The sequence below is a fragment of the Rhincodon typus genome, chromosome 7 (genome assembly GCF_021869965.1).
Source record: "Rhincodon typus isolate 14 chromosome 7, sRhiTyp1.1, whole genome shotgun sequence".
Lineage (NCBI taxonomy): Eukaryota > Metazoa > Chordata > Chondrichthyes > Orectolobiformes > Rhincodontidae > Rhincodon > Rhincodon typus.
The window spans coordinates 26,924,415-26,935,871 of NC_063338.1; the positions used below are offsets into that span (position 1 = coordinate 26,924,415).

The 11,457-nt window shown below is 40.9% G+C and overlaps 1 protein-coding gene across 5 annotated transcripts in view; it reads left to right on the forward strand.

Annotated features, from left to right (window-relative positions):
• The window catches only part of ftcdnl1 (formiminotransferase cyclodeaminase N-terminal like 1), a 22,992-nt gene extending 12,345 nt beyond the window's left edge, over positions 1-10,647 (forward strand). For 4 of the 5 annotated variants that reach the window (XM_048598609.1, XM_048598612.1, XM_048598610.1 and 1 more), the window contains one exon: positions 1,821-5,098. In XM_048598609.1, the coding sequence (XP_048454566.1) occupies positions 1,821-2,260 (440 nt within the window). In that variant the 3' untranslated portion in view covers positions 2,261-5,098. Of the gene's footprint in view, positions 1-1,820; positions 5,099-6,572; positions 6,783-9,942 lie in introns of those variants that run through there. The other variant, XR_007262415.1, reaches the window with a different exon arrangement.
• Positions 10,648-11,457: the final 810 nt, after the last annotated feature.

The window sequence follows — 11,457 nt, forward strand, 5'->3', positions numbered from 1 at the left end:
ACCTGCCCTTTCTTATCTGTGTATCCTCTTCTAACCCTCCAGATTTTTGGACTGCAGAATTTTAGGCCTAGGGAATCCTCCATTTTATTAGCTCCACCATCGGCAGCCAGGCCTTCAGAAAACTCTGGAATTCTCTGCCAAAACCTCTCTACCTCTCTAGCTATCTTTTCTCCTTTATGCTGCTCCTTACAACCTGCAACCATTTATTAAGGAAGTAATAAAAGGACATTTGGAAAGTTAAAATACAATCCATCAGAGTCAGCATGGTTTTATGATGGGAAAATCATGTTTGGATAATTTGATAGAGTTGTGGATAATGGCAATTTTGTAGATATAGTATTTCTGGACTTCCAGAAGGTATTTGATAAGGTCCTGCACAAATGGTTACTCCACAAGGTAAGATCACATGGGGTTGGAGGTAATTTATTAGCTTACATAGAGGATTGGATAACCAATGGAAAGTAGAGAATTGGGGTAAATGGGTCATCTTCTGGTAACTATTGGGGTGCACTAGGATTCGGTTGTTGAGCTTCAACTATTTACAATCTGTATTGATTGTTGCATATATGAACAGAGAGTGCTATACCCAAATTTGCAAATGACACTAAAATAGATTGCAATGAAGAAATGAGAAATTTACAAATGGATATGTATGCGTTGGGTGATTGGTCCAAAATTTGGCAGATGAAGTTTAATGTGGATAGATATGAGGTTAACCATTTTGGTCAAAGAAATAGAAACGCAATTTATTATCTCAATGGAGAAAAAATTCAGAGCACTTCGGCGCAGAGGGATCTGGGTGTCCTTGTGCATGAATCACAGAATAGTAGTGTCTAGGTACAGCAGGCAACAAGGAAGGAAATTTAAATTTTTAGCATTTATTGCTTAAAAAAAATCTCAATGTGGAGAAATATTTCTGAAACTGTTCAACGCATTAATGGGACTGCATCCAGAATATTGCGTACAGTTTGGTCCCCTTTCTTGAGGAAGGGTATAGTTGGAGGCAGTTCAAAAGAGGTTCCAGAGGTGAGATGTTTGTCTTATGAAGAGAGATTGAGCAGATTAGGCTTATACTCTCTGAAATTTAGAAGAATGGGAGGAGATCTAATATAAGGTGCTAGAGGGGATTGAGAAAGTAGATATAGAAAGCATATTTCCTCATATGGGGCAATCTGGAATGAGTGATCATAGTTTTAGGATCAGGTGTAGCAGAGATGGTGAGAAATAACTTCTCTCAAAGGATTATGAATCTGTGGAATCCCAGAGTGTGGTGGATGCTGAGACACTGATTGACTGAATTTAAGGCGGAGATAGACAGATTTTTATTTAGTAATGAGTTGAAGGGTCATTGGAGAGCAGGCAGAAAAGCAGTTAAGACTAAGATGAGATCAGCCATGATCATATCAAATGGCAGGTCAGGCTTGAGGGGCTGAATTGCATACTCCGGCTCCTAGTTTTATGTTCTTATGTTCTTACAATCTACTTTGTTAATTGACCATTTGTCCTAATACATCCTTATGTTATTTAAAATCTGCTGATGCTCCTGTAAAGCACCTTGTGACAGTTTACTTCAGTGTGTTAAATAAATGCAAGTTATTGTCATTGGAAAACCAAACAGATTTTCCATTCATATTCACTTGAACACAGAAGATAGCAGAACAGTAAGGTAATTACCGTGACACTAACTTGTAGACTGCTTCTGTAGCCTTGACTTTAAATAACCCATACACAGGTAATTTTGCGAGAATAAAGTCGAACTGATGACAGGTTTTGAAAAGTGCCACACGTTTAGAAAGCTGTTTTCTTTTTGCTCTTTTCAGGAATTGGTGCCAGCCCGTATGTCATGAACTGCAATGTGACTATTGACACACAGGATCTGACCATTGGGCAGCAGATTGCCAATGCAATCCGGGCAGCGAATGTTGGAGGCCTACGTGGTGTTCAGGCCATGGCCTTTCCTCATGAGGGCACTGTGGAGATAGCCTGCAATGTCGAGAGTTTTACAGATGAGACCTCATCATCTCTGGCAGCAGAAAGAAAGGAATGTATTTCTTATTTTATTCAGGGGAAAGAATACTTGTACTTCTCTCCAAGATCCATAGAGAGGCAGATTAAAAAAATGGCTACCAGCCATGGGGTTACAACAGTTGGTACAGCACTGGTTGGGTTCACACCTCAACTCTGCAAAAGCTTGGCAGAACAGGCTATACTGGAAGGGTGTGGAGAGTTCTGGAAGAGGCGTCAGACCATTACAATGTAGGGAAGGCATAGGTGTGTGATTTATGTCTTTAAGGAATCATGCTTAAAGTAACCGTGGGCTGGATTTTAGGCTCTGCTCCAACCCCCCAGCATGTTTTCACCAGGGTGGTCATGTAAAGTCTATCAAGTGACCAGCCCATTGCCTTCCCACCCACCGCCTTCCCACCCACCTCTGATCAATTTCTGAAAATATGGGGATGGAGGTGGTCTGGATAAGGTGCCTACTAGCCAATCCACTCTTAGGCCCAATGCACACCTTAAGTGCCGATTATTGCCCACTCTAGGCCTTTAATCCACCTCCATTGTCATAAAACACTTGACAGTGGCAGGTGGAGGCAGGAGTGAAAAGCCATTTACAACTTGGTTGAAAAGGAGGGAAGGAAGGGGGTACGTTATCTGAGAGGTGCCCTTTTGTGCATCGGGGGCATATCCAAGAAAATGTGACCCTGCTTTGTTCCACCCCATCTGGTCTCCAAAATCAGAAACCCAGGCACCCCCACCTCAGCTCAGAAACCCTCCTTGCCTGTCTCTCTCTCTCTATCTCTCCCGCTGGAATGAATGTAGTTTTTCTTTCCGGGGTTATTTGCAGGCTCAGCATTGCCCACTCCTCAATTCCACTGCCATTGGCTGTGCTAGAGCTGCCGGTCACTCCGATTGGCCAGAGCTCTTGAGAGTTAGATTTCCCCCTGATTGAGGTCCCAAATGGCGTTGTGGAGGCTGCTGGAACACATTATGATTGCAGACTGGCCTCATTTAAAGTCTTTTGGTCTGGAACCAAACTTTTTTTCTAGGAGGTGAGCAGTACATCCCCGACCCCAATAAAATCCAGCCCGATATCTCTTACCATGTAAACAGACCTTGTACACTATCATGAATATTTTGTGTTTTGTAATGATCTGTTGCTGATGAATAGAAAGAAATTCTTAGGTACGTATGACATTGGCCACAAAGAAATTATTGGAAAAGGAATAAGCTCCTGTGAGATAATAGGCAAACAGCTGATTTCACAGAATCTGCCAATGTCCCTGTTAAGCTAGTCCATGAGATTGTATGAAAGTGGTCCAGGAAGACAAGAAGGATCCCGACCCGAAACGTCAACTTTCCTGCTCCTCTGATGTTGCCTCGCCTGCTGTGTTCCTCCAGCTCCACACTGTGTTGTCTCTTACTCCAGCATCTGCAGTTCTTGCTATCTCTGACAGGTTTATTCATTGATTTACTTTTTTAGGACATACTTCTGAACTTTGACTGAAGGCATTGACTCCTGCTCAGTGACCGATCTGCAGGTATTGAAAACTCTTGGTGTCTCAAGCAAATGAGAATTCTGCATTTGTGAGCATTAGACATTGTTAGATGAAGAGAGGTTGTTTCATGTTGTGGGAGAGTCTAGGACCACAGAACATAATCTCAGAAAATACCCAGAGATGAGGAGAAATTTCTTCTCACAATGGATAGTGAATCTGTGAAGTTCTTCCCACAGCTGCGCAGTGTTATTGAAGTCGGTCAAGAAGTATATTCAAGGCTGAAATAGACAGATTTTTAATCAGTTAAGGAATTAAGGTTTATGGGCAAAAGGCAGGAAAATGGAGTTGAGGGTTATCAGGTCAACCATGATTTCATTAAATGGTGGGATAGATTCGATGGCTGGAATGGCCTAATTGTACTGCCATGTCTTATGTTCTTATGGACAAAACACTAGATGGGCTGCAGATTATCTAACCATTTTGAGATTTTACAGCCGAAACCAATCACAGCCATGGGTTCTGCTTTGATCCGGAGAATATTGATGGTGATAGGAATGACCCTCCTTTTTTCCAGGAGTCTTAAGGTCATTTATAGCTGCCACACAGGATTTGAACCTGTGGTTGTCTGGATCACTCTGTGGAAAATGTTTGCTTAATAGGAAAACTTGTTTCCCACGTTTTCAGGATGAGCTTATATCTGATGACATAGTAAGAATTAGGAGCTCTGGAGATACACAAACTGTTGTTCCCAGTGAGCATAAGCTAACATTATATTATTTCTGTATGTTGTTATTATGGTGACCTAAGAATTTTCCGTTAGATGGCCAGGTGCATTCTATAATCCACTGTTAAAATTTAAGGAGTGAAAACCCCGCCTTTCTTGAAAGGAGGAGGAATAATGTTATTCATCCAAGTAGTTCACCTCGGTTATGGCACAGGAAAAATGTCACGTAAAAGGGAGCCACTTAATGTTACTAGACCCTAGGGACAAGGATGTCTGCTCTGTGCTGTTTAGCTGTGGTAAGGAGCAGAAAGAGGCTGAGCTGAGATTTAGGATGCCCAGTTTAACAGTTTGTGAAGCAGTGTACCTGCCACAATCTCATTTGCTGATCAGGCTAGCCAGAACTACTTGAGGCACACTCTTATTGCCTCTTGTTTGCTCATGGGACAAGAATGGATACAGAAACGTCTTTGAAGTGTCAATCATGGTTAGTATCCCCATCAGTATGTAAGAACCCATCTGACTATTCATAGGACTGTGGACTGTTAAAGTACTTATATCTTTAATTGTAGCTTGTATGTAATAACGTGTGACCTATTATGCATAGTATCTGGAGGGACAGAGATGAATAAACTTCTCACCTTTTAAGTACACCACTTGGCAGGGAAGAGGACATAAATGCGTTACAGGATTTGAAACAAGTGATGAGGAGAATGAAATCCATGTCATAAAATAGCAAGGAAAGGAATCAGATTATTCCTTCCATTCCCCAATGGCTGCACCTGTTTGTTGCAGACAAAATGATTTGATTTTTCATTTTGCTTTAGCCATGTGTTAGTTGAATGATTAATTTACAAATAAATTCTTATCCAGCCAACCTGCTTCATGATGTATTGATTCAATGCTCACGTTTCATAACTTTCAATGTGAATATAGCATGTATGTGTGGAAAGGGTGTGGAAAACATAAGGACAATTTAATTGTTAGCACGCAGTGTGCAAATTGCATCTTGCTATTTGCATAATTCATCACTGGTTGGCCTCTTGGTTGAATGAGTGATGTTCATAATCTGCAGTGTTAGCCAACAGGATTACGTAGATTTTTTTAAAAATAATGCGTGAATGTGCAAAGAAAGTCAATTGTGAATGAAATGGCAGTACTTTCACACTCAGAGTTTCAATGCAGGAAGAGTCCCCCTATCTCATCATCTTGATGAAAACATTAGCTTTATTTTGGAGTGCTTTTTATTAATGAGTTTCTGAAGATCAGTAGCCAGAAACACCAAGTTTTTGCTTTAAGGGATTCTGATACAAAACTGATCTTCCAGTGATTTCATTGGGGATTGTCTAATTGGTTAATCCACTTACTTGCATTAAACATCTCCAGTCTCCGGATTACACCATTCAGGAGTGATATTGAAAAATAATTTGTTGACTTTTTGCCCTTGGGAAAGCAGATGATTTGATTTTGTAATTATAATCTTTTTAGGAGCGATACTGAATTCACTCGCATCATAAATAATTGCCCATAAATGTATAATCTGATTGTTAATTCAGCAAAAATAATTTGGAACCATCATTGTGCATTTGGATTAAGATTAATATTCAAGCTAATTAATTTCCTTATACCAGTTTTCTCCACCCTCTTCTAAAGATGCTGACTCATATTGCAGTATGCCCCAGGGGTGCCAGGAATCCTTTGATACCTCATGCCAATTTAAACAGCATCAGCAGACTTTACAATTCTCGAAGGTGTCACAACCAAACCTGATTCTGTGCTTGCATGACATCAACCCACTTCCTACAGGATCACTGGTAACTGGCAGGAGAAACTTAATGTATGGTTACTGATCATAGGGTTCCACTTGGGATCAAAAGATGTTTGCACGGAATAGGAATTGAACCTGGGATTTTCCATAACTTTTACTCACTTATCCCATCAACTAATTAATTTAGGAATTATTGTGGAGAATTGCAAGATCAAACCTGCATCTTATCACTCCATGTCAACACAGTGTGGAGCTGGAGGAACACAGCAGAAGAAGGGTCCTGACCTGAAACATTGACTTTCTTACACCTCTGACACTGCCTGACCTGCTGTGTTCCTCCAGCTCCACACTGTGTTGACTCTGACTCCAGCATCTGCAGTTCTTACTATCTCTGAATGATTTATAACCCCACTGCAAAGCCTCTTCCAAGGATGCCTACCTTGAAGAAGTTGTCCTCCTCCCTCCGAAAAGACCTCAGTGGATCTGTCTCCCACTGCAACCCTTTAGTAATCTCCTCTGCCCTGAAACTCTTTGACTACATCCTTAAACAAACCCAGTACTATAGCCACGTCTTCTTTCTTAGTACCTGCCTATGCAGCCAGATCATCTCCAATGGACTCCAGTTCCGAAGCAGGGTCCCGACCTGAAACATCGACTTTCCTGCTCCTCCGATGCTGCCTGACCTGTGTTCCTCCAGCTCCACACTGTGTTGACTCAGCAAGAGCTGCAGATGCTGGAGTCAATCTCCTTATTACTTCATGGTGCAGTTCATCAAGAAGCAATCTGTCTACAGGTAACTTAATTTGACATCATTGTAATTATTTAATCGTTAAATTAAAATATTAAAATGCCATTGTATAATTCATTCAAAATTGCTAAATCTCAGCTGTTGAATAAATTGTAACTTTTTGAGCAAAAGTAGTCAAGTTAACTGGAATAGTTCAATTGACGAGGCAATGGCCTAGTGATATTATCGCTTGACTGTTAATTCAGGACCAAGGTAATGTGCTGGGGACCCATGGCAGAGTACCTAAGGAAGCAATGTGCCTTAATGACTACCACCCAGTGGCCCTGACCTCCATAATCATGAAGTGCTTCGAGAGGCTGGTCATGGCCCACATTAACTCCAGTCTCCCAACCTGCTTCGATCCCCTAAAATTTGCATACTGACGTAACAGGTCCACAGAGGATCCCATATCGCTAACCCAGTACTCATCCTTGGAACATCTGGGCAACAAGGACTCCCACGTCAGAAGCCTGCTTATCCACTACAGCTCTGCCTTCACACCATTATCCCTTCCTGACTGATCTCAAAACTCCATGACCTTGGTCTCGGCTCCATCCTCTGCAACTGGATCCTCAGCTTTGTGACCCACAGACCGCAATCGGTGAAGATAGGTAACTGCAACTCCTCCACAATAAGACTCAGCACCGGAGCACCCCAAGGATGCATTCTCAGCCTCCTACTATACTCCCTGTACACCCACGACTATGTAGCCAAATTCTGAATGAACGCCATCTACAAGTTTGCTGATGACACCATTGTGGTAGGACAGCTATCAAACAATGATGAGTCAGAATACAGAAGGGAGATAGAGGGTTTGATGACATGGTGCAATGACAATAACCTCTCTCTCAATGTTGGCACGATTAAAGAAATGGTCATTGACTTCAGAAATAAAGGAGGAAAATATAGCCCCATCTACATGAACGGAGCTGAGGTTGAGAGGGTTGACAGCGTCAAGTTTCAAGGAGTGAAGATAACTGATAACCTGTCCTGGACTTCCCACGTAGATGCGATGGTCAAGAAATCACAACAACGCCTCTTCTTCCCCAGGTGGTTTATGAAAGTTGGCATGTCCATAAGGATCCGCACCAACTTTTAGAGATGCATCATTGAAACCATACTCTCCGGGTGCATAACAGCCTGGTATGGCAACTGATCTGCCCAGGACTGTATGGAACTACAGAAGGTTGTGTGCACAGCCCAGACAATCACTGAAGCCAACCCTGCATCCGTGGGCTCCATTTACACTCCTTGTTGCTGTGGAAAGGCTGCCAACATCATCAGAGACCCATCCGACCCCAGTAATGCTCTCCTACAACCTCTTTCATTTGGCAGAAGATACAGCAACATGAACATACGCACCAGTAAGTTCAGGAGCAGCTTCTTCCTGGCTGTTATTAGACGGATGAATGGACTGTCTAACCTCAAATAATATTGATCTTGTTATATTGATCTTGCCTCATGCACATCCTGTGTGGTATAACCTGTATGCCTCATTCTGTTCAAGTTTTTTATTCATCCTAAGATCTGTATGTCCTTGCTTACTACAATCTTCCTGTACTGCTTGCAAACAAGGCTTTTCACTGTACTTAGGTACACGTGACAGTAAATCAAATCAAATCAAATGGTGGAATTTGAATTCAATAAAAAGCTGGAATTAAGGGTCTAATGAGAATCATTGCCAATTGTCAGGAAAAACCCGTCTGGTTCACCAATGTGGGATGGGCAATAAATGCTGGCCTAGCCAGCAATGCCTCATTCCAGAAATGAATAAAGAAAGTTATTTTATATGATCTCTAATACACGTACATTGGCTTTTTTGTGATAGCCCTGTTCGAAATTGACTGATGCAGTGTATTTATGAGGTAGGAAGCCACAGCATTTGTCTTCTTATTCATTCACAGGATGTGGGCATCTCTGGCTGGCCCATCCCTAATTGCCTAGAGGGCAGTTCAGAGTCAACCATATTGCTGTGGGCCTGGAGTCGTGTGTAGTCCAGACAGTAAGGGTGACAGTTTCCTTCCCTAAAGGACATTAGTGAACCAGATGGGATTTTCTGACAATTAGCAACTGTTTCATGGACATCATTAGACTCCTATTTCTGTGTTTTTATTAAATTCAAATTCCACCATCTGTCACGGCAGGATTCGAACCCAGATTCCCAGAACATTACTTGGGTCTCGGGATTAATAGTCTCGCAATATCACTCGGCCATCGCCTCTCTCACCACATGAATGTTATATGCAAGGAATCTTTGTATTTCAGTGAAGGTTGTGACTGCCCTGTTGATTTGGATATGCTTTTTGCATCCTGGTGTTTGCAAAACAATCAAGATTAACAACTGAATAGCTGTAGCAATGACTTTGGGATTGCTGTGATGGATTAGTAACATGACCAATAACATTTGACACTGCACCATTTTGTACAAGACTCCAGTCAACGATGCACTCAGATTACATTCCTGCATGCATGCATAGTGTCTAGGACTGTGCTACATGTTATTTATACTAAGGTGGTTAATAGAAAGAATGTAAGCATGCTGTTAGGAATTGCCTGAAGTTTGACCCAGTGACAGTGAAGTATTGGTGATATATTCCCAAGGAGAGGTTGTGTGTAGCTTACCAGTATCTTTCGGATTGGTATGGTGTTCACATGCATCTTGTCTTTCTAGGTCATAAAGGTCATGAGTTTGATATATCTTTTGAAGGAGCTTTGGTGAGTTGCTGCGGTGCATCTTGAATATATTATACACTGTTGCCACTGCGCATCAAGAGTGGAGCGAGTGAAAGTTGAAGGTGGTGATGGACTGCCAATCAGTAGGCGACTTTGTCCGAGATGGTTTTGAGCTTTGGGAATGTTGTTGAAAATGTAGGGAAACAACAAACCAATATGTGCACAGCAAAATCCCACAAACAGCAATCTGCTCTAGTGACGTCTTCTGTTACATCAGTTCAAGAAGTAGATGAACCATATCTCCAGCAATGCACCATGTAATTTGAATTGCTTTGGGATTTCAGCCTAGATTATGTGATCAAGTCTTTAGAGTGAGGCTAAAAACCACAATCTTCTTACAGAAGCATTTGTGCTTACCACAGAGTTATGCCTGGTACCAACTGTGTTGTCAAGATTCTATCATTTTTATTATTGTTCATGTATTTTTACACAGGTCAAGAAACTAAAGTTCAACTTTGATTGGGGTAAAATTGGCCAATAAAGGATTGGATAACAGTTATACAACATTCAGATGTTTTTCCTGCCATCGAAGTCAATGTATGGCTATATTCAAGTCTGGCTGCTCTGATATTAACTGTTTTGCAGAAGTTGAAAATTCTGGGAATGATCTCACACCCTTCAAGTTAAAATCCATTGCAGTATAACAACAAATTTAGCCTTTCATCTTTTTAACATTAGTAGAGGGTTGGCACCGCGTTGCTGATGTAATTGGATGCCATTAATTGGTGCTCTGTACATTGGTTTCAACATGTATACAGTGAGCTTCATATTTCTGCCCTGTCAGTGATGCAGAATTAACAGTTTGCATCAGGCCTAACGATCCTACTCTACGTTCGGCAGGCATTACAATCATAAATTTTAATGACTCCTTAAATCTCTAAATATTCAGGCTTATTTAATGGAATTTTATTGCGTAGTTCTTCACTGTAAAATTCTAAGTCTCGGTAACCTACAAAATAGATTATCCCTTGAACTCATTAAGAGACGCATAGGGCACATTCTGGATTAAATCAAGGTTAACAGTACTTCCTGAAGTTTATAATAATTAACTGATTTTATGGTGTGTGCAACCATCATGTGGCTTCATATCTACCTTCAACCTGTAACCTTCCATAAAAAACATAAATTTTTAAAGAACCTTGTCCATCTTGCTTTGTTTTAATTCTATTTGTTTCTGTGGAATTCAGTCATATAGCAATTAGAAACACTATTGATAATTAGTTGATCACTTTGGCAGTACCATAATTTGCTTCATACTTCTGTGTCCTATGGTTGTGGTATTCACTTTCTTGCAATTCTGTCATTCCTTTGGAATAGTAAATCAATTGTATCCAGGACATTAGCAAGGGCTTGTAACTACTTCCCCATGCATCCTGAGGACACTCAAAGACTTTAAAACGAAATAAACAATGAAAGTTACCTCAAACCTTTACACTACTGGAGGGAGCTTTGCAATGCTAACTTGTCTAGCAATCAAACGGGGTCTTATAGTCACAGGAGCATTGTGACACTCATAACACTTTTTAAAAATACATTTTATAACTCCAGATAGAGGCAACACTATAGTGGCATTACTGTAGTAATTTTTTTTAACTATCTCTATAACATTATATGCAGTCGTATATATAAACAAGTCAAATTTGCTGCTTCTGAGACTAGATGTGGGCATGTTAACAAGGTATCAGAGTAAAGCAAGGGCAGTGATAATCCACCATAGATAAAGGATAATTTCTTTAAACAAACAGCAGAAAGATGACATGCTCCTTTGACCACTGTGGTTGATTATATCTCACTACGAAGCTAGCTGACTCAGTAGAATTATTTTAATTAGAAGAATATGCCAAGGAAGCAAAACAATGCACTATCATGAATCACAAAAGCCTGTCACTCATTTAATCCCTTTTTCGAAGTCAAACCAAGTTGAAAGGCGTGGGGCTACATTTTTGCC